Raw genomic sequence first — 25,823 nt, 5'->3', positions numbered from 1 at the left:
GGTTGCTTTCAATCAGATTTAAGTCTTCTAATTCCATGAGCATTTTGCTCCAGTGGCTGATTTAGCAATTATTAAAAGTTACATGAACATTGAAAGATGAAACTGTCAGAAAATAGTTTAAGATATGAATTAACCCAAAAGGGAGAAGTGATGATGTGGTAAGTATAACTTACTTTTGTTTCCAAACTTATACATTCAGAACCACATTCCCTTTTTTGGCATTTGGTAATCGAGCAATTGCAATTCAACAAAGGCACTTGTATAAACTTTGGGCCAGATTTTACTGGTGTGGGACATCTCAAGCTGTGTCCCATTAATTATCCTTACAATTGCACATTTAGTTTTTTAAAAAAAATATTTGCTCACAAAGTTACTGAAAGTGAGAGTTGATAGTAGCACTGAATAGGATGGATAAAGGGGAATCAGTAGTTGTAGTGTATTTGGATTTCCAAATGGCAATCGATTATATGTCACATAGAGGTTATTGCATATGTTAAGAAATTGTGGTGCTGGGGGTAAAATATTAGTTTGGATAGATTAGTAGCAAGCTCATAAAAAACGGAGAATGGAGATAAGTGGATTATTTTGAGGTTGGCAAACTAGTAACTAGTGGGATACCACAGGGACCAGTTCAAATCATAGGCCTCAACCATTTACAATCTATATTAATAACTTGGATGAAGGGACCAATGCATCATGGCCAGATTTGCTGAAAATACAAAGGTGAGTCGGAAAACAAATCATGTGAGGATACAAAGAGTCTGCAAAGGGATATAGATACGTTAAGTGGCAGAAAAAAATTGGCATATTCGGTATAACGTGGGAAAGTGTGAGGTTATCCACTTTGGCCGGAAGAATAGGAAAACAAAATATTATTTAAATGGAGATGGCAGAATTCAATGGTGCAGAGGACAGAAAACCTAAACTTCAGCATGGAGGTGCAGCAAGTAATTTGGGAGGCAAATGGAATGTTGGCCTTTATTGTGAGGGGGTTGGAGTTTTAAAGTAGAGAAATCTTGCGACAATCTTAGGCATAACTCATGAGACTACACTTAAATTACTGCCTAGAATTTTGGTCTCCTATTTAAGCAGAGATGTATCTATATTGAGGATGTTCAGAAAAGGTTCATTAGGTTGATTCCTGGAATGAAGAGGTTGTCTTATGAAGAAAGGTTGAACAAGTTGGTCCTCTCCTCACTGAAGTTAAGAAGAACGAGAGGCGCTATTATTGAAACATAAAATGTTCTAGGGTGGGGGGAGGGGGGGGTGGGGGTGTTGGCTTGATAGGGTAGATACTGAAAGGAAGTTTCCCTTCGAGGGGGAATCTAGAACTGGGGCATAGTTTCAGAGATTTTCTATTTAAAATCAAGGTGAGGAGGAATTTCCATTCAGAAGGGTGCTAATCTTTGAAATTTTCTACGTGAAAGAGCATTAGAGGCCGAGTTAATGATTACTTTGAAGGTTGAAATAAAGATTCCCGAACAATAGGAAATCAAGGATTATGAGGAACAGGCAGGAAGTGGAGTTGATACCAAGATCAGATCAGCCATGATCTTACTGAATATTGGAGAAGGCTCAATGAGCATTATGACCCACTCCTGCTCCGATTTCTTATGCTGTTAGGGTGCAAAAACTGGGCTTCTGGGAGCTTAGTGAACCACTGGACATCAGTATACCTCCTTAAACAATAAAATTGAAGAATTGAGGAATAAATAAAGGGAAGAGTGAGACAGAAGATGAATTAGAGTGGATGAACTTGATGTCAAATCAGATAGAGAAAGAGAGGGAAAGCAGGATTTTTTCCCAAGAGAGACAAAATAAAGGAAAAGCAAGAACAAGTGTAAACATTTAAAATTCCACTTTTAAAAAATCTCCAACAATTTACAGAAACTAAAAGCAGTAATAGGGCATTCGGGCCTTCAAGCCTGCTCTGCCATTCATTATGATCATGGCTGATCATCAAGTTTAACATCCTGATCACAATTTAAAGGAATGCCTAGAAAAGACAGGGTGATTGACAGTCATCATCAGTTATCCTGTTAATTGCTAGCTTTAACTTTCTGTGGCACGTTTAGTTGAAAATTAATATACAAATAGAACCATTTCATGGGACGGTTAAAGGTGGGTACGTTTTCACAAACCTAATGGTGGAATGTGGACAAGTTGTCCAGCAACTAGCAGTGAGTCCCTACTCACAGGGCATCTCTTCCCCTTCACAAGTTGCTAGTCACTGTTGCTCATTAATAATAGCATGCATTATTCAGACGTTATCTTATCAGCAAAGTCTGGCCCAGTAATTTCATTTAAAATTCAGCATGAATTTCTACAGTATATCTGCTGTAAAGTTGGGTAATACTGCTCTTTGGTTCTAAATGTTAAAACCAGCCTCCAAACATTAATGTCTTGTGGAAGTGAATCTCCGACAAATCACTCTGAAAACGGTAGATAGTTTTTTAAAAAGCTGAATACTCACATTCAGCTGTACAAGATCAGACAATTACCAAATATTTCCCAGGTTAGTCACAGATTTAGGACGAATCTGAGCCCTAAATCAAACGTCATGAATTGGGATGAGTGTGGATTGTAATATCTCTACATCTTAATGCACCAACTGGAATAGTCCAAGGTTCAAGTCATTTTCTTGGTCAAAATTTACAAAGCATACAATTAGTTGCAGCTTAATTTTCATCAATTATATCTAGCTTTATATACATCTCAATTCCTAGCAGCACAATAAAAATAAATTGAATTCTGTATCCACATGGAATGTAAAATCATGTACACATTATGAAAGTATCATTATGACTATATGGAATGTAGTGAGATTTGATTTTGATCACAAAGTAGGTTGCTGAGGATGTGCTCCAGTGCTTTGGTCCTGTGAGTATAGTCCTATATTTGTAGATTTTGTGTTTATTGAAAGAGACAAGTAAGTTTAGCAAGTTACAAAAAATACATTGATGAGTGAGAAATATATGCCAAAGGGCCTGACATGATTATCTATTTCTGTGACAATCATTTATCTAGCTCGAATATTTATAGAACTAATGTGTGAATCTCAGGGGGACAGTGAGGAGAGAAAAGAACAAAAGCTGACAACTATCATTTGAATACAGCTAGGCACAACTGGTGAAATATGTTACATATAATGTGCATTATGTAGTATCACCGTTGCATACAAAAGTTACTCCTATTTTCTTACATATTCTGAAGAAAATAGAGATGAAGCTGAATTTTGGTTGGGGTACAAATTGGGTAAGAGTGGATTGGTCACCTGTCATGTAACCCCACTCGACTTTCCGCTGTATTCCTCTAATTTAGATACTGATGTCAGAATAGGATGCTGCAGGTGCATTTCATCCCCAGCAAAAAAAAACACATACATATGACAACCAATGTATTTATCATCCCTTGTCTATCTCTTCTGAAGGCACTGCCTCACATAAAAGTACAGCTTCATGGCCAAGGGACACTTTCTGGTTGTTCATCCAACTGGTCACTGTCTTGCACATTAACTATCAGTAATAGCGAGGCTATTTGAACTCAAGAAACATCACAGCCAACCCCAATCCTGTTCTGATCCCACATCCGTACGTAACCTTTCCAGCCAGAATTCAAATTGATCAATTCCTCCCTAGCCTTGGAACGGTGAAAGTCTTTGAACAACAATAGCCTCTTCATCCACTTCCAATGATGCCACACCAGGCATTTTCGATCTACATACATTATATAAAATCATGTTCAGATTAAGGTCAGTAACATGGAATTTGTTGCAGCCTTTGTGCTCATGTGTGAACTTATGGCTAAACTGCTGGGATTAATTATACTTATGCATTCAGCAATAAATTAAAATGAGCCTAGTATGTACGTACGTATACACCAGTCCTAAATTGATTAATAGCTGAATGTACATGTATATAATTTAACTGCTGGGATAAATTACAAGAAGTATCAAGATGTGAATGCTAAATCAATTCTGATTGGAGCAGGTAATAAACTATGTACATTAGCTCACAAAAATATTAGCATCTGTATAGGCTGAAAGATCAGTCTCAAAGAAGTCCTCCAGCTTCCACTGCAGTGTTTCAAATGTTGGCCGTTCAAAATCTGTGTCTTTCCAGCAATCTAACATGATTTCATACAATGCTGGGGGGCATTCTGAGGGACATGGCATTCGGTATCCTCTCCCCAATTCCTGGATAACTTGGTAATTTGTCATCCCTAAAAAAAGAAAGCCAAAATATTACAACATGTTACATTTTAGTTCCTATACATTCATGATACCAAAAAAAAACTCTTCAAAAAGACCCCTTAACAATTCTGTCTAATGCATCACTAAACTGTCATCTCCCAAAGGTAACTGCCACTTGCATTTAATCTGTCCTCGGTAATATTTTGCATTTCTGATAAAACTGTCATTTGCCTGAACTATAATGATAAACACCCATACGAGCTGTACCTCAGCTTCCAACTTTGGTACCGGTTTTCCACAGCTTAAGTAGAAAAATGAAACACTAGTGACGATGTGATTCTAAACATGCCCAGATGTAATAAACTAACCTGGATATGGCATCTTTCCAAAAGTGATTATTTCATACAGCAGTATCCCAAAGGACCAAACATCAGATTTGATGCTGAACTTATTTGAATGGATGGCTTCAGGTGCTGTCCATTTTACAGGAAATCTTGCTCCTTCCTTAGCTTCATAAACATTTTCATCATCTGTCTAATGGTGTTAAAAAGTTTATAATTAAAGACAGCTTGAATGATATAGTCACAATTCCTTCAGGAAAATAATGGGTATACATTTAAATTCAAACCCCTTTTAAAACAAGCAATGCCATAAATATAAACACAAGTCTAATTGCACAACGATTCACAAACCCTGCAAGAGGTAACTTTCTAAGTTTCATTTTTAAACTGCTCTCTTTTATTCCCATATTTTGCATTAGGTAGTTACCACACCCCCAGAAAACCTGTACACCAACAATTGCTTTTTGCATTTGTGAAATGATTTTCAATAAACTCACATTTCATGATTTCATAGGATGCTATTCAAAATTGAAAGTTACATCAACTACAGGAGCCTGAGAACAGCAGTGAGGTAGCTCAACCAGTTGTTGTTTTAAACTACGTATTGATATAATTTCAATTGACAGATTTAAGACCAACACCCCAATCTCAGATATTAACTCTTAAAGAAAAAGTTCACAGATCATTGATTTCTTTTGTTTTCTTTAACTCCACTGTTCAGTGCAGGGAATGTAACTTCTTGTTTGAAGTGGGGCTTGAAAGCTTAAGAAAGTAAAGACCAAATGATATCAATCCTTGAAAACAACGCTTTTTCTCCAGAGTGATATTACGGAACCCACAATACATTTCAATCTGCTTCAAGTCTTCATTAATCTGCATCACAGCCATTAGGGTAAAGCAATAAGTAGTTAAGCCATGGTCCACAAAGGACAACTTCTTCCATTAGAGAGAGACAAATGAATAAAGTTGAAAGTTTATTTATTAGTGTCACAAGTAGACTTACATTAACACTGCGATGAAGTTACTGTGAAAATCCCCTAGTCGCCACACTTCTAGCGCTTGTTTGGGTACACGGGGGGAGAATTTAGCATGGCTAATGCACCTAACCAGCACATTTTTCGGACTGTGGGAGGAAACCGGAGCACTTGGAGGAAACTCATGCAGACACGGAGAACGTGCAGACTCCTCACAGACAGTGACCTAAGCCAGGAATTGAACCGGGGTCGCTGGTGCTGTGAGGCAGCAGTGCTAACCGCTGTGCCACCGTACAGCCCTTATATGTAGCTCGAGGGGTACCACTCCATAAGTAGGGGTACATCAAGGAGGAGGGTCACCAAGAATGACCACAGCCAGTAGGGGATTTGAACCTGCACAGTTGACGTTATTTTGCACTGTACTTTATCCACCTACCCAATTCAGCTAACCAACCTTACTTTGGTGAAGTGAACATGTCAAAATAAAGGTTTGGAAATCAGGAAATTGCCGAGAAATTAAGATAGCAAAACAGTAATGCTGAATTTAATACTACATAAAAAGAACATCATTTTGATGGCAATATTAAATCAAAGCAAAATGCTATATTAATTTATATTTAAACACAACTTGTCCCATCTTATCACTTTCATATAAAACCAAAATATTTCCCAAAATTGCCAAATCTCGTATAATGCCCTAGCCTTTATTGTCACCTGGTTATATTCTAGCTAAACTGATCTCTCACCTGAATCACAACTTTCTTGGTGCCTAGGCTGATAAACATTCCACTATTTTTATTTTAAAAGTACTTAGTTGACCAAATGCAGAACAGGCGATGTCCCTTTAAATCTTTAACAGAACAATTACACCGATGGAAAATAATTATTAGTCTTACTCTAAAAACTCGGGCAAGTCCAAAATCAGCTACTTTACAGATGTTGTTCTCTCCAACCAACACATTCCTGGCAGCTAAATCCCGATGGATATAATTCTGAACTTCCAGATATGCCATGCCTGATGCCACCTGTGCAGACATTTCCAGCAGGTCATTTATGGCCAAAGCCATGCCCTGGTTTTCTGTTGAAATTAATACATTTTGTAAATGTTAAATTTCGCAAGTTATTTCCATAATTCAAAAAAACTTGTAATCTGGTAAAACATAACTAAAGGAAAGTCAGTTTGAGCCTCACTTCACTGAAGCAGTAATGATAGCAGTAAATTTCAATGCATGATTTACCGAAAATGGGAATGAACCCACAGTTTCAGAGTTCAGAATATTTCTTTTGTTAAACTCAAAACGAATGAAGAAATTTGCATTTAGCATCCAGAATTGTTCTGCATGTAATGACTCTGTTTTATGGCAGGAAAGTCTCAAGTGACTTATGCCATGCCACAATTTCCTGGAACATATGTGTTGCTCTGGTGAATACTTAGCTGAAGCAGTTGAAGGTTAACTGTAAAGTCAATCACAATTGCCAACTTGCTGAATTTAAACCATTTTGACCACCACTGCCACTTAAGATTGTTGCAGAATGAAGCAGATGAGCTCAGACATTTGACAAAAGCACAGGAATAAGAATAAGCATGAGCAATTCGGTTTTGAAATGCAAAATACTTCCCATTATTTGAATTAACCAACTCACATGGCAAGTCCATATTAGATTATCAACCCCCATACATACATTTTTAAAATTGACATGATATTGGAAAAATACACGATACTGTACAATAGTATACAGAATTTATAATCTTGCTCAACAATGGTGTTAACAAACATTTATTACATTTCAGAAAACGATACATATATCTTTACAACTTGAGTGAAAATGAATGCATAATCATTGCTAAAATGTACAGAACCAATTCAAATCAGAATCAGTTTGCTGCTATCCTAGTGAACCAAGACTGTGTTGCACCTTACAGATCCTACAAAGGCCAGCTAAAAACACAACTCTCTCTGGCTGGCACTGACCAACAGGTGTGGGAGCGGCACAGTAGCACAGTGGTTAGCACTGTTGCTTCACAGCTCCAGGGACCTGGGTTCGAATCCCGGATCAGGTCGCTGTCTGTGTGGAGTTTGCACATTCTCCCTGTGTCTGCGTGGGTTTCCTCCGGGTGCTCCGGTTTCCTCCCACAGTCCAAAGATGTGCAGGCTAGGTTGATTGGCCATTCTAAATTGCCCCTTAGTGTCCCGGGATGCATAGGTTAGAGGGGTTAGTGGGTAAATATGTAGAGATATGTGGATAGGGCCTGGGTGGGATTATGGTTGGTGCAGACGCGATGGGCCGAATGGCCTCTTTCTGCACTGTAGGACTCTATGATTCTATGAGCCAGAGGTTGTTAAGCAGACAACTGGCACACAACAGCCAGGAACTGAACTTACAAGCTTGAATCAAAAAGCCACAAGTTCACTGAAGAACGGCACAATGAAAGGAATCTGTTTACATCAGAGTCCGTCCAGACCAAGAGTTGCTGTGTCCCGTCTGTTCAGAAGCCAGCAGATCAAGGATTAGCCTCTTCAGTCACCAACAACGGAACAGACTGCCACAGAGATCCCATGATCTTCGCTTGCAAAGAATACACTTAACCGTAATCCCACATCATCCCAGTGAATAAAAAGTGAAGCAATTTTTATTCATTTGAAATCACCAGATACAAAGAGCAATTGTCTAAACATGACTTGGGAGTATGACTTCCATTTTGGATATCATGGCAGCCTAAATATTTAGTTAGTATTGTATTTAATATTTAAGAAAATGATCACATTTAAGCAAATGACGGCTTCAAAAAGTAAAAAATGCTCAACTTTTATGGTGCAAGTGCCTCAGCTGTACACATGGCTTTTGTGTAAGAAATTTCTCATGGATTGATTTAGCAGGTAAATGGCTTTCACTCAATGGCTGCCATATAAATATACCAAGGTGGAATAATAGAACATGAGAATGCATAACAGCACAGCACAGGATTTGGCCCTTTGCCTACGATGTTATGCCAAACATGATGCCAAATTAAACTATAATATCAAGGGTAAGCTCTTAGCAGTGTAGAGGATCAGAAGGACCTTGGGGTCCGGGTCCACAGGACTCTTAAATTGGCCTCGCAGGTAGAGGAGGTGGTTAAGAAGGCATATGGTGTGCTGGCCTTCATCAATCGAGGGATTGAGTTTAGGAGTCGGGAGATAATGATGCAACTTTATAGGACCCTCGTCAGACCCCACTTGGAGTACTGAGCTCAGTTCTGGTCGCCTCATTGGAGGAGGGATGTGGAAATGATTGAAAGGGTGCAGAGAAGATTTACAAGGATGTTGCCTGGATTGGTTGGCATGCCTTATGAGGATAGGTTGAGGGAGCTCGGTCTTTTCTCCTTGGAGAGACGAAGGATGAGAGGTGACCTGATAGAGGTGTACAAGATGTTGAGAGGTATAGATCGGGTGGATTCTCGGAGGCTTTTTCCCAGGGCTGAAATGGCTGCTACGAGAGGGCACAGGTTTAAGGTGCTGGGGAGTAGGTACAGAGGAGATGTCAGGGGTAAGTTTTTCACTCAGAGGGTGGTGGGTGAGTGGAATCGGCTGCCGTCAGTGGTGGTGGAGGCAAACTCAATAGGGTCTTTTAAGAGACTTCTGGATGAGTACATGGGACTTAATAGGATTGAGGGTTATAGGTAAGCCTATATATAAGCCTAGGTAGGTAGGGACATGACCGGTGCAACTTGTGGGCCGGCGGGCCTGTTTGTGCTGTATTTTTTCTATGTTCTAATCCTTCTGCCTTACCTTGGTACATATCCATCTATTCCTTGCATACTCATGTGCTTATCTAAAAGCTCCTTAAACGCCACTATTGTATCGGCCCCCACCACCATCCATGGCAGCACGGTCCAGACATCTACCACTCTGTGTAAAAAGCTCGACCGTCACAGCTCATTTGAACTTTCCCCCACTCACCAAAAGTGCATGCCCCCTAGTATTAGACATTTCAGCTCTGGGAAAAAGACTCTGACTGTAAACCCTATCTATGCCTCATAATAACACAAAATTTGCACATAATAATACATTTTAAAAATGAATCAGGGTTCTTGTGTTAGATGCCTTTGTCTTATGTGGGAGAGCACTTTGGAGATAGTGACCACAATTCGGTGTCTTTTGTTATTGCAATGGAGGGGGATAGGGCCGTACGGCAGGGCAAGGTTTACAATTGGGGGAGAGGTAATTATGATGCGATTAGGCAAGAATTAGGGGGCATAAGTTGGGAACAGAAACTGTCAGGGAAAGGAACTAATGAAAAGTGGAACTTTTTCAAGGAACAAATACTGGGTGTCCTTGATAGGTATGTCCCTGTCAGGCAGGGAGGAAATGGCCGGTGAGGGAACCATGGTTCACGAAAGAGGTGGAATGTCTTGTGAAAAGGAAGAGGGAAGCTTATGTAGGGATGAGGAAACAAGGTTCAGATGGCTCGATTGAGGGTTACAAGTTAGCAAGGAATGAGCTGAAAAAGGGGCTTAGGAGAGCTAGGAGGGGACATGAGAAGTCCTTGGCGGGTCAGATCAAGGAAAACCCCAAGGCTTTTTACTCTTGTGAGGAATAAAAGGATGACCAGGGTGAGGTTAGGGCCGGTCAAGGACAGTAGTGGGAACTTGTGTATGGAGTGAGTAGAGATAGGCGAGGTGATGAATGAATACTTTTCTTCAGTGTTCACCAAGGAGAGGGGCCATGTTTTTGAGGAAGAGAAGGTGTTACAGGCTAATAGGCTGGAGGAAATAGATGTTCGGAGGGAGGATGTCCTGGCAGTTTTGAATAAACTGAAGGTCGATAAGTCCCCTGGGCCTCATGAAATATATCCTAGGATTCTTTGGGAGGCAAGGGATGAGATTGTAGAGCCTTTGGCTTTGATCTTTGGGTCCTCAGTGTCCACGGAAATGGTGCCAGAGGACTGGAGAGTGGCGAATGCTGTTCCTCTGTTTAAGAAAGGGAATAGAAATGACCCTGGTAATTATAGACCGGTTAGTCTTACTTCGGTGGTTGGTAAATTGATGGAAAAGGTCCTTAGGGATGGGATTTACGACCATTTAGAAAGATGCGGATTAATCCGGGATAGTCAGCACGGATTCGTGAAGGGCAAGTCGTGCCTCACAGATTTGATAGAATTTTTTGAGGAGGTAACTAAGTGTGTTGATGAAGGTAGGGCAGTTGATGTCATATACATGGATTTTAGTAAGGCATTTGATAAGGTCCCCCATGGTCGGCTTATGATGAAAGTGAGGAGGTGTGGGATAGAGGGAAAGCTGGCCGATTGGATAGGTAACTGGCTGTCTGATCGAAGACAGAGGGTGGTGGTGGATGGAAAATTTTCGGATTGGAGGCAGGTTGCTAGCGGAGTTCCACAGGGATCAGTGCTTGGTCCTCTGCTCTTTGTGATTTTTATTAATGACTTAGAGGAGGGGGCTGAAGAGTGGATCAGTAAATTTGCTGATGACACCAAGATTGGTGGAGTAGTGGATGAGGTGGAGGGCTGTTGTAGGCTGCAAAGAGACACAGATAGGATGCAAAGCTGGACTGAAAAATGGCAAATGGAGTTTAACCCTGATAAATGTGAGGTGATTCATTTTGGTAGGACTAATTTAAATGTGGATTACAGGGTCAAAGGTAGGGTTCTGAAGACTGTGGAGGAACAGAGAGATCTTGGGGTCCATATCCACAGATCTCTAAAGGTTGCCACTCAAGTGGATAGAGCTGTGAAGAAGGCCTATAGTGTGTTAGCATTTATTAACAAGGGGTTGGAGTTTAAGAGCCGTGGGGTTATGCTGCAACTGTACAGAACCTTGGTGAGACCACATTTGGAATATTGTGTGCAGTTCTGGTCACCTCACTATAAGAAGGATGTGGAAGCGCTGGAAAGAGTGCAGAGGAGATTTACCAGGATTCTGCCTGGTTTGGAGGGAAGGTCTTATGAGGAAAGGTTGAGGGAGCTGGGGCTGTTCTCTCTAGAGCGGAGGAGGCTGAGGGGAGACTTAATAGAGGTTTATAAAATGATGAAGGGGATAGATAGAGTGAACGTTCAAAGACTATTTCCTCGGGTGGATGGAGCTATTACAAGGGGGCATAACTATAGGGTTCATGGTGGGAGATATAGGAAGGATATCAGAGGTAGGTTCTTTACGCAGAGAGTGGTTGGGGTGTGGAATGGACTGCCTGCAGTGATAGTGGAGTCAGACACTTTAGGAACATTTAAGCGGTTATTGGATAGGCACATGGAGCACACCAGGATGGTAGGGAGTGGGATAGCTTGATCTTGGTTTTGGATAAAGCTCGGCACAACATCGTGGGCCGAAGGCCCTGTTCTGTGCTGTACTGTTCTATGTTCTATGTGGCAAAAGTAAACTTTTCCACCTTGTCCTGCTCAAACTGTCTACAGCCTTTAACAAGGTTGACCACATCATCCTCCTCTTACACCTCTCCACTGTCATCCATCTGTTTGGGACTGTTCTCACATGGTTCCATTCTTATCTATCTGATCATAGCGAGAGTATAATTTCTCTTCCTGCTCCTACATCATTTCTCCAGTGTCCAAAATGATCTATTCTTGATCCCCTTCTTTTCTTCATCCAGAATCCGCCTCTTGATGATATCATCCAATATTCTAATTTTACAGACAGCAATTGGAATAAACATTTTATAAATTCATGTCAGAACTGTACAATTAGTATACAATTACAGCATTAGCTTTACACACGCTGATGACATGCAGCTTTACCTCACCACCACCTCTCTCGACTCCTCCACAGTAGCTAATCCGACATTCAGTACTGGATTTGCAGAAACTTCTTACAATTACTTATCAGGAAAATTGAAGCCATTGTTTTCAATCCCCACTCCAAACTCCACTTCTGAACTACTGACTTCATCCATCTCCTTGACAACAGTCTGAGATTAAACCAGTTTGTTTGCAACCTTGATATTACATTTGATTGAAGTGAGCTTTCTGCCATATTCATGCCATCACTGAAGCCATCTATTTCCGCCTACTTAATACTGCCTGACTTTGCCCCATCTTCACTTATCCATTGCTGAAACTCACATTCATGCCGTTGGTACCTCTGGACTTGACTATTCCAATACATTCCTGCCTACTCCCCCACATTCTACACTTCATAAACTTGAGGTTATCCAAAACTTTTCTGTATGTGTCTTAACCCACACCAAGTCCGTTTACCTGTCAACACTGCGCTTTCTGAACTACACTGATCTCCAGACAAGCATCATCTTATTTTTGAAAAATCTCCTCCCTTGCTTCAAGTTCCATTCTGGCCACGTCTCTCCCTGATTGATGAGGGTAGGGCAGTGGATTTGGTCTACATGGACTTCAGTAAGGCCTTTGACAAGGTCCCTCATGGCTGACTAGTGCAGAAGGTGAAGTCACATGGGATCAGAGGTGAGATGGGTGGTTCGATCATAGAAGGCAGAGGGTAGCAGTGGAAGGGTGTGTTTCTGAATAGAAGACTGTGACAAGCGGCATTCCTCAGGGTTCAGTGCTGGGACCTTTGCTGTTTGTATATAAATAAATGATTTGGTGGAAAATGTAACTGGTTTGATGAGTAAATTTGCGGGCGACACAAAGGTTGGTGGATTTGCGGATAGTATGAGGACCATCAGAGGATACAGCAGGATATAGAATGGCTGGAGACTTGGGCGGAGAGATGGCAGATGGAGTATTGATAGGGGCAGAGGGATCTGGGTGTACAGGTACACAGGTCACTGAAAGTGGCAATGCAGGTGGAAAAGGTAGTCAAGAAGGCATACAGCATGCATGCCTTCATCAGCCGGGGCATTGAGTTTAAAAATTGGCAAGTCATGTTGCAGCTTTATAGAACCTTAGTTAGGCCACACTTGGAATATAGTGTTCAATTCTGGTCGCCACACTACCAGAAGGATGTGGAGGCTTTGGAGAGGGTACAGAAAAGATTTACTAGGATGTTGCCTGGTAATGGAGGGCATTAGCTATGAGGAGAGGTTGGAGAAACTTGGTTTGTTCTCACTGGAACGATGGAGGGGGTGACCTGATAGAAATCTACAAGATTATGAGGGGCATGGACAGAGTAGATAGTCGGAAGCTTTTCCCCAGGGTGGAAGAGTCAATTACTAGGGGGCATAAGTTTAAGGTGTGAGGGGCAAGGTTTAAAGGAGATGTACGAGGCAAGTTTTTTTTTTACACAGAGGGTGGTGGGTGCCTGGAACTCGCTGCTGGGGGAGGTAGTGGAAGCAGATACAATGGTGATTTTTAAGGGACATTTTGACAAGTACATGAATAGGATGGGAATAGAGGGATACGGTCCCCGGAAGGTTCAGTCAGGCAGCATAGTTGACACAGGCTTGAACGGCTGAAGGGCCTGTTCCTGTGCTGTAATTTTTTTTGTTCTTTCTTTTATGTCAGTAATCTCACCATCTCCCCAGCCTCATAACCCTCTGAAATATCTGCATTGCTCTAATTCTAGCTTCTTCAGCATCATCAATTTTACGTGCTCGATCATTGGTGGCCATACCTTCAGTTGCATTGGCCCTAAGCTCTTGAATTCCTTCCCTTTGCCTCTTGATCTCGCTTTCCTCCTTGAAGATACTCCATAAACCAAACTTCTTGGATGAAGATTGTGGTCATCTAACTTAATAACTCCTCATGTGGCTGGGGGTAAAATTTTACTTCATAATGGGACATTTTATTACATTAAAGGCACTACGCAAAAATAAGTTGGTGTGTATTTAAATTCCACAAATAAACATTACTGTTCAACTGTGGTCAGGAACTCATTTATGTAAAACTTCCTTTTGACCCAAATGAGAGTGGCATATTTAACTTCATATTTGATCAGGATTTCACAGGAAAGTAAAAGTGATGTAAACATACAATACAGAACAGTGAACTAAATATTATTAGGAGGTGCAATTTTTTAAAATGCGAATCTCTATAAATAAATGCTTTTGAAAGTGTGTAAATATCCTTCACTACCTAGCTTCTGGATATAAATGATGCACAATGCAATCCACTGAGTCATTTGGGGGCAGCAGCCATTTCATTTTTGAATGTACCTAAACGTCATTGAGCAACTTAGAGAAAACGGTCTGTAAAATGATATATGGAACATGCCAGCACCAGACACCAATGTTTCCTGAACTGAACACCAAGTCATAGTAAAACTTGAGTCAGCAAGCAGTAACTTCAAACATTTCATCCCATTAAAAGCAACTGAGAAAAAATAATTGTGATGTTCCAAACAAAATTGAAAACCAAGTAATTCAAGCGACATTATGATCAATTCTGAACACTAAAATATACTCTACAGTAGGTTGAAGCTAAATGCTACTGGCAACTCTCACAAGTTGCCAGTCTGTCAGGCAAGTCTCGGATACATATACATGTTAGAACATAGAACATAGAAAAAATACAGCACAAACAGGCCCTTCGGCCCACAAGTTGCGCCGGTCATGTCTCTTCCTACCTAGGCTTATATATATGTAACCCCCTGCTGACCACTATATGGGGCTACTATTTAAATATTCAATCACCAGGATCCCGAATTCCTAGCGGTTGATGTTGATTTGGCTAATTCCCTGTTTACCCATAAATGTCAGTACTGTAATCGGGATATCAAAAATAAATTTAATAACACATATCATTAACAGACATAAAACAGTGAGCTCTGATCTATAACCGTTGGGGGCCATCCGTTGGTGCACACATGGGGAAACTCATCCTCAGTAACACATTTGTAGATACTGATCCAGTTGGACTGTATAGTCCCCACCAGTTACTCATGACACCCACTCACAGTCCAGGAGAGACACACGTGTGGAAGATGATGCCGCAGGAGGCAGAAGTGCCGCGAGCTATCCGTGCAGCAACATAGGTCGAGTGCGCTGAAGGCTGTCCTCCTCGTCGGTGATGAAAAGAACAGGCAGGGGAACGCCTGGCTGCCTCTCACTGCAAACCGAATTCTCCCTGCCTGGAAAAAGCTCTCTCTCTGTAGCTGCTTCACTTCCTGGCGCCTTTTTTTCCTCCCGCCCCCAGAGCAATCCCATTGGCCCAGCCCACATCACTCAACCAACAGCATCCTGTTCACAGCACCCGCCCGGCAAACAGGACACTGAAACCCACCAGGGACAAAGAACACTGGTAACTGTCTTCCCCACAAATTTTCCTCAGTCCCTTACATATAGGCTTACCTATAACCCTCAATCCTATTAAGTCCCATGTACTCATCCAGAAGTCTCTTAAAAGACCCTATCGAGTTTGCCTCCACCACCACTGACAGCAGCCGATTCCACTCACCCACCACCCTCTGAGTGAAAAACTTACCCTGACATCTCCTCTGTACCTACTCCCCAGCACCTTAAACCTGTGTCCTCTCGTAGCAGCCATTTCAGCCCTGGGAAAAAGCCTCCGAGAATCCACCCGATCTATACCTCTCAACATCTTGTACACTTCTATCTGGTCACCTCTCATCCTTCGTCTCTCCAAGGAGAAAAGACCGAGCTCCCTCAACCTATCCTCATAAGGCATGCCAACCAATCCAGGCAACATCCTTGTAAATCTTCTCTGCACCCTTTCAATCATTTCCACATCCCTCCTCTAATGAGGCGACCAGAACTGAGCACAGTACTCCAAGTGGGGTCTGACGAGGGTCCTATAAAGTTGCATCATTATCTCCCGACTCCTAAACTCAATCCCTTGATTGATGAAGGCCAGCACACCATATGCCTTCTTAACGACCTCCTCTACCTGAGAGGCCGATTTAAGAGTCCTATGGACCCGGACCCCAAGGTCCTTCTGATCCTCTACACTGCTAAGAGTCTTACCCTTGATATTATACTCCTTCATCCCATTTGACCTGCCAAAATGTACCACTACACATTTATCCGGGTTGAAGTCCATCTGCCACTTCTCCGCTCAGTCTTGCATCCTATCTATGTCATGCTGCAGCTTCTGACATCCCTCCAAACTATCCACAACACCACCAACCTTCGTGTCGTTGGCAAACTTACCAACTCATCCCTCCACTTCCTCATGCAGGTCATTTATGAAAATGACAAACATCAAGGGCCCAGAACAGATCCCTGGGGCACTCCACATGTTTTTGAAGGACTTTGCTGGAATCTACCTTTGACTAAATATGAAGGCTACTTTTATTGTAATTATTTTTATATCATCAGCTTTAGATAGTCACAACAATTTAAAAACATCTAAAATAAGTAAAATGCAATTAAAGGGCCTTAAGTTTCCCTTATTAAACGCTTTTGTACCTAAAACAAAATTATTGACCATATATTCATTTTAAAAGCATCACAAACAGATGCTGTCAACATCATTTCAACCCACTGTAAAAAAAAAAGCTGCTGGTCATCAACATAACCAAATAAAATGGCAGCATCCAGGGATGTGTTCATGGCATGAAAGAGCATAAGCTCTTTCAAAATGGCCACCAGGATAGACAGTCTCATCTACATAGCAAGGGAATAGGTGGAAAGTGCTAATCTTCTACTGATCCTTTCCTTTCGGAATTAATTGCACAGTCCTTATCTTCTTGATGAACTATTGCTGTACACTGTTACAATGTCTTGCTGTGAGCTAAAGCCCAGCTGATTGTGGAATGTTACTATACTTACTGTGTAAGTAATCAAGCAAGCTCCCATTTTTCATCAGTTCAGTAATAATGTAAATTGGTTCTTCTACAGTGCAGACAGCGTACAGCTGAATAAGCTTGGGATGTCGCAACCTCTTCATTATTTGTGCTTCTCTGAGGAAGTCTTCTTTGGCCATTGCACCTAAAAATGGGCATAAAAAACAAATTTATTTATGCACTCTGATCCAGTGACATTCACAATTAAATCTAACAGGACGGCCGTAATTCATATGTAAGGAGTTAATAGCATTATTTTGGTGTGGCCCAAAATTTTCAAATCTCTATTCCATGTCAGCCTGGTTCAGTGATAGTATTCTCATCTTCGAGTCAAAGGCTACTGGGTACAAGTCCACTCCAGAACTTGAGCCCATAACCTAGGCTGATTGAGCATGCAGTACTGATGGAGTGCTCATGCTGCCTAAGTGTATGATAGGCAAGTATATGATAGCTTAACTAAGGAATGTAACTTTAAGACCCTGCATGACCTGAACTAGAAATCATGCCTTTTGCATGTGCTTTCACATATGTCCTTCCCCAACATATTGAAGGCAAACTGAGAAATGTAGTCACTGAATCACAGAATGGTTACAGCACAGAAGTGGCCACTTGACCCACACAATTCATTCCAGGTCCCTGAGAAAGTAATTTAGCTCAGACCCACTCCCCCGTCCTTTTCGCATCGCCCTACAATTTTCTTCACTGCAATTGCTTATCCAATTCCCTTTTGAAAGCCTTGACTGACTCCGCCACACTCACAGGAAGTGCATTCCTGATCAGAACCATTGCTTAAAAATTCTTCCCTCATTGCACCTTTAGCTCTTTTGCCAATCGTTTTACATCTAGTTCTCTGATTCCCAACCCTTCTGTTATCAGAAACCGTTTCTCTCTGCTGACTCCCATGTAGACCGCTTATCATTTTGGGCACATATCAAATTGTTTCTCGAACTTTCTCAGGAAAACAACTCCAATGTCTCCCATTTATCCAGAGATGGATTCCTTCAACCATGGAACCACTCTCATAAATCTTTTCTGCACACTCTCGTGGCAAAACCAAAGTCAAATACAAATTGGTAAGCTGCTTCATTTTACAAATAGTAAAGAAACATACAGGGAAATAGTCAAAGTAAATTCTACTTACTTAGCCCAATCACTTTTCTATCATCAACAACAGGGGAACAAACAATTAATATCTTGTCCCTGCCCTTTTTATTAGATGAACAATTAACTGTATTGCCCCCAACCCTTTTGTCAGCTCCCCAGTGGATGGAATTTTTCAGCCCTTCCCATAAGTGGGATCTGTGAATTGTGCTGAAGTTGACCCCTGTTCCGGGCTCCCCGGTAACATGATGAGCGAGCGATGCAAAACGCCATTGACCTTGGCATGACCAAAAATCCCACCGGCGGCCAATGGCAAACTGCGGGAAAATTCCGGCCTCTGTTACTGGACGCAAACCAAAAGAATGGGTTTGCTTTTCTTACTAACTGGTATAAGCATTTTAATGCCCAAACTTTCATATCTACATATCAAGGGCCCTCTGCTTCACTATTCAGTTTAAAATCTTACCAAAATGCATTATTTTTCACTTTACTGAACTGAGCAACGTAGCTCAATGCATCTGCCCATCCTGCCTGCCTACCTATCAAGGCTTTCAGAATCATCACCATTTTTTATGTCCTCCAAATGTAACACCACTCATTTATATTTTTCCAATCTCACATTTATTTCATCACCATATTTGAAATTGAAACTAGTAGCAATAAACTTTAATTGTTCATTTTAAAAGTTAATTTTGTTAACAGTAATTGTTAATTTGATCGAAGAAGCGAACGTACCAGTTTTGAGTGTTTTTATTGCAACTTGAGTTCTGTCATTCCAAACGCCTTGCCATACTTCTCCAAATGTTCCAGCACCTAATTTCTTTATCAGTTTCAGAGAATTGCGAGGAATTTCCCATTGATCCACAGTGTTGTAGGATAATCCAAAAGTTACTGGTGTTTCGAGCTGATAATTTAAAACAGAGTCAAACATTTTGTATGTTTCAATACCGTATACAGAGCCAAATGATAGAATTCATTAGATTATGGAATAATTAAAATAAAGATTCACATCATAAAATCTATAAGAAATTCTTGCCCTGACTTTGGTATAAATGATAAATATGTATATTTGGTATAAATATGATATAAATATGTATATTTGGTATAAATATGTTTAAATGTTTGGAGACAATACACATCTTTTTAGCCTGTCTTGATGCTCTCTCCACTCACATTGTTTTGTTTCTTAAAGACTTGATTAGTTGTAAGTATTTGCATTCCAACCATTATTCATGTAAATTGAGTCTGTGTCTTTATATGCTCTGTTTGTGAACAGAATTCCCACTCACCTGAAGAAGGGGCTTAGAGCTCCGAAAGCTTGTGTGGCTTTTGCTACCAAATAAACCTGTTGGACTTTAACCTGGTGTTGTTAAACTTCTCACTTTGGTATAAACACAGAGCTAACACAGAAACACAGGGCGGCACGGTAGCACAGTGGTTAGCACTGCTGCTTCACAGCTCCAGGGACCTGGGTTCGATTCCCGGCTTGAGTCACTGTCTGTGTGGAGTTTGCACATTCTCCTCATGTCTGTGTGGGTTTCCTCCGGGTGCTCCGGTTTCATCCCACAGTCCAAAGATGTGCGGGTTAGGTTGATTGGCCATGCTAAAATTACCCCTTAGTGTCCTGGGATGCGTAGATTAGAGGGATTAGCGGGTAAAATATGTCGGGATATGGGAGTAGGGCCTCAGTAGGATTGTGGTCGGTGCAGACCTGATGGGCCGAGTGGCCTCTTTCTGTACTGTAGGGTTTCTATGTTTAAAGCAACATTTTATAAGGGATTAGGCTGTGTGATGGATTTCTCAAAACATAACAAACTTCATTTCTAATATTCTGGGAGAAGCCAAGTGATAAATATTTCTACTGATGGGTTCAAGTATACATACCTGTGCTCTGTTTCTGCTGAAATTAGAATGACCCACAACAAGGTAATAGAATGTAGTGTGGCACGGTGGCACAGTGGTGAACACTGCTACCTCACAGTTCCAGGGACCCGGGTTCAATTTCAGCCTCAGGTGACTGTGTGGACGCTCTCCCCGGTGTCTGCATTGGAGCACCCCGGGGTGCTCCAGTTTCCTCCCACAGTCCAAAGGTGTGCAGATTAGGTGGATTGGCCATGCTAAATTGTCCCTTAGTGTCCCGAGATGTGTAGGTTAGATGGATTAGCCATGGTAAATGTGTGGGGTTACAGGGATAAGCTGGGGGAGAGGGCCTGGGTGAGATACCCTTTCGGAGAGTTGGTGCAGATTCAATGGGCCAAATGGCCTCTTCTGAACTATAGAGCTTCACTGATTCTACGATAACTCACATCTGCTGCCTGAGCACCACATTAAAAGGAAAATCAGAAAGAATTTGCATTTATATAGCACTATTCATAAATTCACAATGCTCTGAAGTGCTCTACTAAAGGAAAAAGCTCCTTCCTATCTAGCCTATATGTCCTTCATAATTATGTATACCTTGATCAGGTCCCCCCTCATCCTTCTTTGCTCCAAGGAAAACAAACCCATCCTAAGCAGTCTCTCTTCATAGATGAAATTCTCCAGCTCAGGCAACATCCTGATGAATCCCCTCTGCACCTTTTCTGGTGCACTCACAACCTTCCTATTGTATGGTGACCAGAACTGCACATAATAAATAAATAGTACTCCAGCTGTGGCCGAACAAGCATTTTATACAGCTCCATCATAACCTCCAGGCTCTTGTATTCTATGCCTTGGCTTGTCTCCCAAGGAATACAACCCTCAATTACGCAATCTCTCTTTGTAGTTTAATTCTTAGAGTCCAGATATCATTCTAGGTCATCCATATTGCACTCCCTCTAAGGGGAATGTATCCTTCCTATAGCGTGGTGCCCAGAACTGCTCACAGTACTGTAGATGTGGTCCAACCAGGGTCTGTATAAATGTAGCATGACTTCTAACCCCTGTAAGCTAATCCTCTTGAGATAAAGGCCAGCATTCCACTAGCCTTTTTGATTATTTTCTGAATTTGTCCATGAAGTTTAATGATTTAAGTACCCAAGTCTCTTTGGGCCTCCATTTTCAAGCTTTTCATCATTTAGAAAGAACTCTTCAATTTTTGCTGATAGTATTTTATGAAGGGCACCACCAATGCCTTCTTCGAGTCCATATAAATAACATTCTTTTTAGGTCTGACCATTTACCTACACTGAAATCATTTTGCCACAGTTTTGACCATTAGCTTAATCTAATAATATATTTTTGTAATTTTAAACATTCCTTTGCACTGCTTAAAATGCTACTAGCTTTATGCCCTTGGAAATTTGGATGTGTGGTTATCAATCCAATCATCCAAGTAGTTAAAGAATACAATGAATAATTGAGGACCAACACACAGACTCTTGCAGGGCACCACTAGTCACTTCCTGCTAAATAGAGTACTTCTCCATTATTCCCACTCTGTGGCCAGAACTTGAAAGCTAGTTACACTGGCGGGATATTCTGGTCCCGCCAATGGTGCATCCCCACCGTGGGTTTCCCAGAGGCAATGGGAAAGACAGGAAATACGAAACATGCCACGGGGGAGGCCAAAGAATCCCACCCTGAGTGTCTCTTTCCACTCAGCTAGTCTCTTAACCAGGGTCAAATATTTGCCTTTAATTCCATGAACTCCAATTTTTGCTAATAGTATTTTATGAAGGGCATCATCAAATGTCTTCTTTGAGTCCATATAAATAACATCCATAGGCATTCATTTGCCTATTATTTTTGTCACTATCTTTTACTTTAAACTCCAGCAATTTTCCAAAAACAGATACAATGCTAACAGGGTCTATAATTCTCATTTTCTTTCTCACCTTTCTTAAATAGCAAAGTGACATGCACAATTTTCCAATCTAAGAGAATGGTTCCTGAATTGAGGGAATTTTGCAAGATTATAATTAGGACATTTGCAATGTTCTCACTGACTTCCTTTAAAATCCTGGGAGAGAAACCATCTGGTCCTGGGGATTTGACATTCTTCAGCGTCATTATTTTCCTTGTGGAAAATGTATGAGCTGTTCAAAAGACCATTGACTTCGGTGGAACGGTAAAATCCTGCTGGCAGAAGGGGCTGGAAAATTGCACCCCTAGTTTTTACTTAAATGCACAAAAGCCATCTGCTGTGGCTGAGTGGCTAGTACTCTTGCAATCATTTTGTTTTTGTTAATTTTGAGGAATTCCAACCCTGATTCAATATTAGTTTCTGAAAATGACACTTGCAACAAGCAGCACGCCTTCAGCATTGCACTGGAGTGTCAGTCTGAATTATGGATTCAAATCTCGAGTGCAGAATTTGAATCAATGAACTCGGACTCAGAGGCAAGAGTACTAACCAGTCAGCCACAGCAGATGGCTTTTGTGCATTTAAGTAAAAACTAGGTGCAATTTTCCAGCCCCTTCTGCCAGCAGGATTCTCCAGGCCCGCCGAAGTCAATGGTCTTTTGAACAGCTCACGCATTTTCCATCAAATTCCACCCTTGATGTCCAGGAGAGGACAGGCAATAGAATGAAATGGGAGCAGAGCAGAGGTGATAAGTAGAATGGGAGAAGATTCACATGAAGTACAAAAGTTGACATTGATCAGTTGAGCCTGTTGATTTGATGTAATTCTGCATTATTCATTGATTGCAGTGTTATAGGAGCTTTCAAAGTAAGTTATTATTTACATTTCCTTGAAGCATTTTAGTACTGTGGCTGACATACAAGTCAAAAATAATCATCTTGAAACTGCTTAGCCCACAGCTAAAACAGTGTGTCCAGCTTGGCCATCCTACTGTGCGAAGGATGTCAAAGTCACATAGAGGATGCGGAAATGATTTATTAAGATAACACCAGAGAAGGGGGAGTCATAAGGTCAGACAGTAGAAACAGGGCTCCTTTTCATTAGAACAGCAAGGTCAAGACAAAATATGATCAAGGTATTCAGAATAATGAAGATGGTTGCGTAAGATAAATAGAGAATAATTATGGCCAGTGGTAACAAGTCAATAACTTCAAGCATAACAGCAGCTTACATGTATACAGCACTACTACCGACTTCAAACCATCCAAAGGAACTTCATCAGGGTGATTATCTAACAAAATTTGACCATCGTGCCACACAGAGGAATGTTAGAGCCAAATTGTTGTCAAAGAGGTGGATTTTAAGGAGCATCTTAAAGGAGAAAAGTGAGATTGAAAGGCTTAGAAGTATAGGGAGAAAATTCTAGAGCTGAGGGCCCAGACAGCTGAACGTATGGCTACCAATGGTGGGGTGTATAAGAGGTTAGAGTTGAGAGAATGTGGGTGTTGGAAAACCGTAGAGCCGGAGGGGTTTGCAAAGACAGAGAGTCCAAGGCCATGAGCAGACTGGAAACAAGTATGAGAATTGTAAAGTTGAGGCATTGCCAGCTAGGAGACAATGTAAGTGTAAGAATGATGGGTGAAAGACTTAGAACATAGAACAGTACAGCACAGAACAGGCCCTTTGGCCCACGATGTTGTGCCGAGCTTTATCTGAAACCAAGATCAAGCTATCCCACTCCCTATCATCCTGGTGTGCTCCATGTGCCTATCCAATAACCGCTTAAATGTTCCTAAAGTGTCTGACTCCACTATCACTGCAGGCAGTCCATTCCACACCCCAACCACTCTCTGCGTAAAGAACCTACCTCTGATATCCTTCCTGTATCTCCCACCACGAACCGTATAGTTATGCCCCCTTGTAATAGCTCCATCCACCCAAGGAAATAGTCTTTGAACGTTCACTCTATCTATCCCCTTCATCATTTTATAAACCTCTATTAAGTCTCCCCTCAGCCTCCTCCGCTCCAGACAGAACAGCCCTAGCTCCCTCAACCTTTCCTCATAAGTCCTACCCTCCAAACCAGGCAGCATCCTGGTAAATCTCCTCTACACTCTTTCCAGCGCTTCCACATCCTTCTTATAGTGAGGTGACCAGAACTGCACACAATATTCCAAATGTGGTCTCACCATGGTCCTGTACAGTTGCAGCATAACCCCACGGCTCTTAAACTCCAACCCCCTGTTAATAAAAGCTAACACACTATAGGCCTTCTTCACAGCTCTATCCACTTGAGTGGCAACCTTTAGAGATCTGTGGATATGAACCCCAAGATCTCTCTGTTCCTCCACAGTCTTCAGAACCCTACCTTTGACCCTGTAATCCACATTTAAATTAGTCCTACCAAAATGAATCACCTCACATTTATCAGGGTTAAACTCCATTTGCCATTTTTCAGCCCAGCTTTGCATCCTATCTTTGCAGCCTACAACATCCCTCCACCTCATCCACTACTCCACCAATCTTGGTGTCATCAGCAAATTTACTGATCCACCCTTCAGCCCCCTCCTCTTAAGTCATTAATAAAAATCACAAAGAGCAGAGGACCAAGCACTGATCCCTGCGGCACTCCGCTAGCAACCTGCCTCCAATCCGAAAATTTTCCATCCACCACCACCCTCTGTCTTCGATCAGACAGCCAGTTACCTATCCAATCGGCCAACTTTCCCTCTATCCCACACCTCCTCCTTGGCACGTTAGGATATAGGGAGCAGAATGGGTGAGAGCAGGTTTCTGGAAGTGAGTGGTGATAGGCCAGCTAGGAGAGCATTGGACTAATCAAGTCTATAAATAACAAGGGCATAAGTGAAGGTTGCAGCAGCGGATCAGCTGAGGCAGGAACAAAGATGGGTGATTTTACAGAAATGTAACAGAGGATCAGACTCTGGGAGCTCAGCTCTGGGGCAAACAGGATGCTGAAGATGTGAAGAGTCTGATTCAGGCCCAGAGTGTTTCCTGGGAGAGGGATTGAATTGGTTTGGAAACAAATTTAAGACCAACACTGAAAGGACAAAAGGGAGAGGTTTACTGTTCAATTTATGCCCTTTTTCCCTCTATTTTATTGCAACATTGCAAAAATCCTTACTTATCTGTGGAGTCACCCACCTAAAATGTTAACTTTTCATTTATTTTTCTATTTGAGTGGCTGGATGCATGGTTTGTTTAATTCAGATTTCCAATTTATTAATTTTCCATAATCTAAAAATTCACAAACTTTCATAGAATCCCTAAAGTGCAGAAAGAGGCCATTCAGCCCATCGAGTCTGCACCGACAACAATCCCACCCAGGCCCTATCCCTGTAACTCCATGTATCTACCCCTGACACAAAGGGGCAATTTAGCATGACCAATCCACCTAACCTGCACATCTCCAGAGTGTGGAAGGAAACCAGAGCACCCAGAGGAAACCCACGCAGACACGGGGAGAATGTGCAAACTCCACACAGTCACCCGAGGGCAGAATTGAACCCAGGTCCCTGATGCTGTGAGGCAGCAGTGCTAACCACTGTGCCACCCATGAAGGTTCATCCGGGATTTGAACCTGGGGCCTTGCACAAACTCTACGACTGCAGCACCCAAAGCGAGAATCATAGCTCTATACCAATGAGCCGACACTTTTCTGCTTGGTGGAAAGAGTAATCATTAACCTGAGCTTTTAGCCATTGCTGAATATTTACATGTATGGTGGGGCAATATGGCAATGAAA

At 41.6% G+C, this 25,823-nt stretch overlaps 1 protein-coding gene across 1 annotated transcript in view; it reads right to left on the bottom strand.

Moving 5' to 3' along the window:
* Positions 1 to 354: 354 nt before the first annotated feature.
* frk (fyn-related Src family tyrosine kinase) overlaps positions 355 to 25,823 on the bottom strand; it is a 118,467-nt gene continuing 92,998 nt past the window's right edge. Inside the window, exons 4-8 of the mRNA XM_078212705.1 lie at positions 19,006 to 19,174; positions 17,156 to 17,314; positions 6,404 to 6,585; positions 4,561 to 4,726; positions 355 to 4,221 (exon numbers count right to left, since the gene is read on the bottom strand). Coding sequence (XP_078068831.1) covers positions 4,007 to 4,221; positions 4,561 to 4,726; positions 6,404 to 6,585; positions 17,156 to 17,314; positions 19,006 to 19,174 — 891 coding nt within the window. The 3' untranslated portion in view covers positions 355 to 4,006. The remainder of the gene's footprint in view (positions 4,222 to 4,560; positions 4,727 to 6,403; positions 6,586 to 17,155; positions 17,315 to 19,005; positions 19,175 to 25,823) is intronic.

The sequence above is a fragment of the Mustelus asterias genome, chromosome 5 (genome assembly GCF_964213995.1).
Source record: "Mustelus asterias chromosome 5, sMusAst1.hap1.1, whole genome shotgun sequence".
NCBI classification, from domain to species: Eukaryota; Metazoa; Chordata; class Chondrichthyes; order Carcharhiniformes; family Triakidae; genus Mustelus; species Mustelus asterias.
This window is presented reverse-complemented; position numbering and strand designations above follow the sequence as displayed.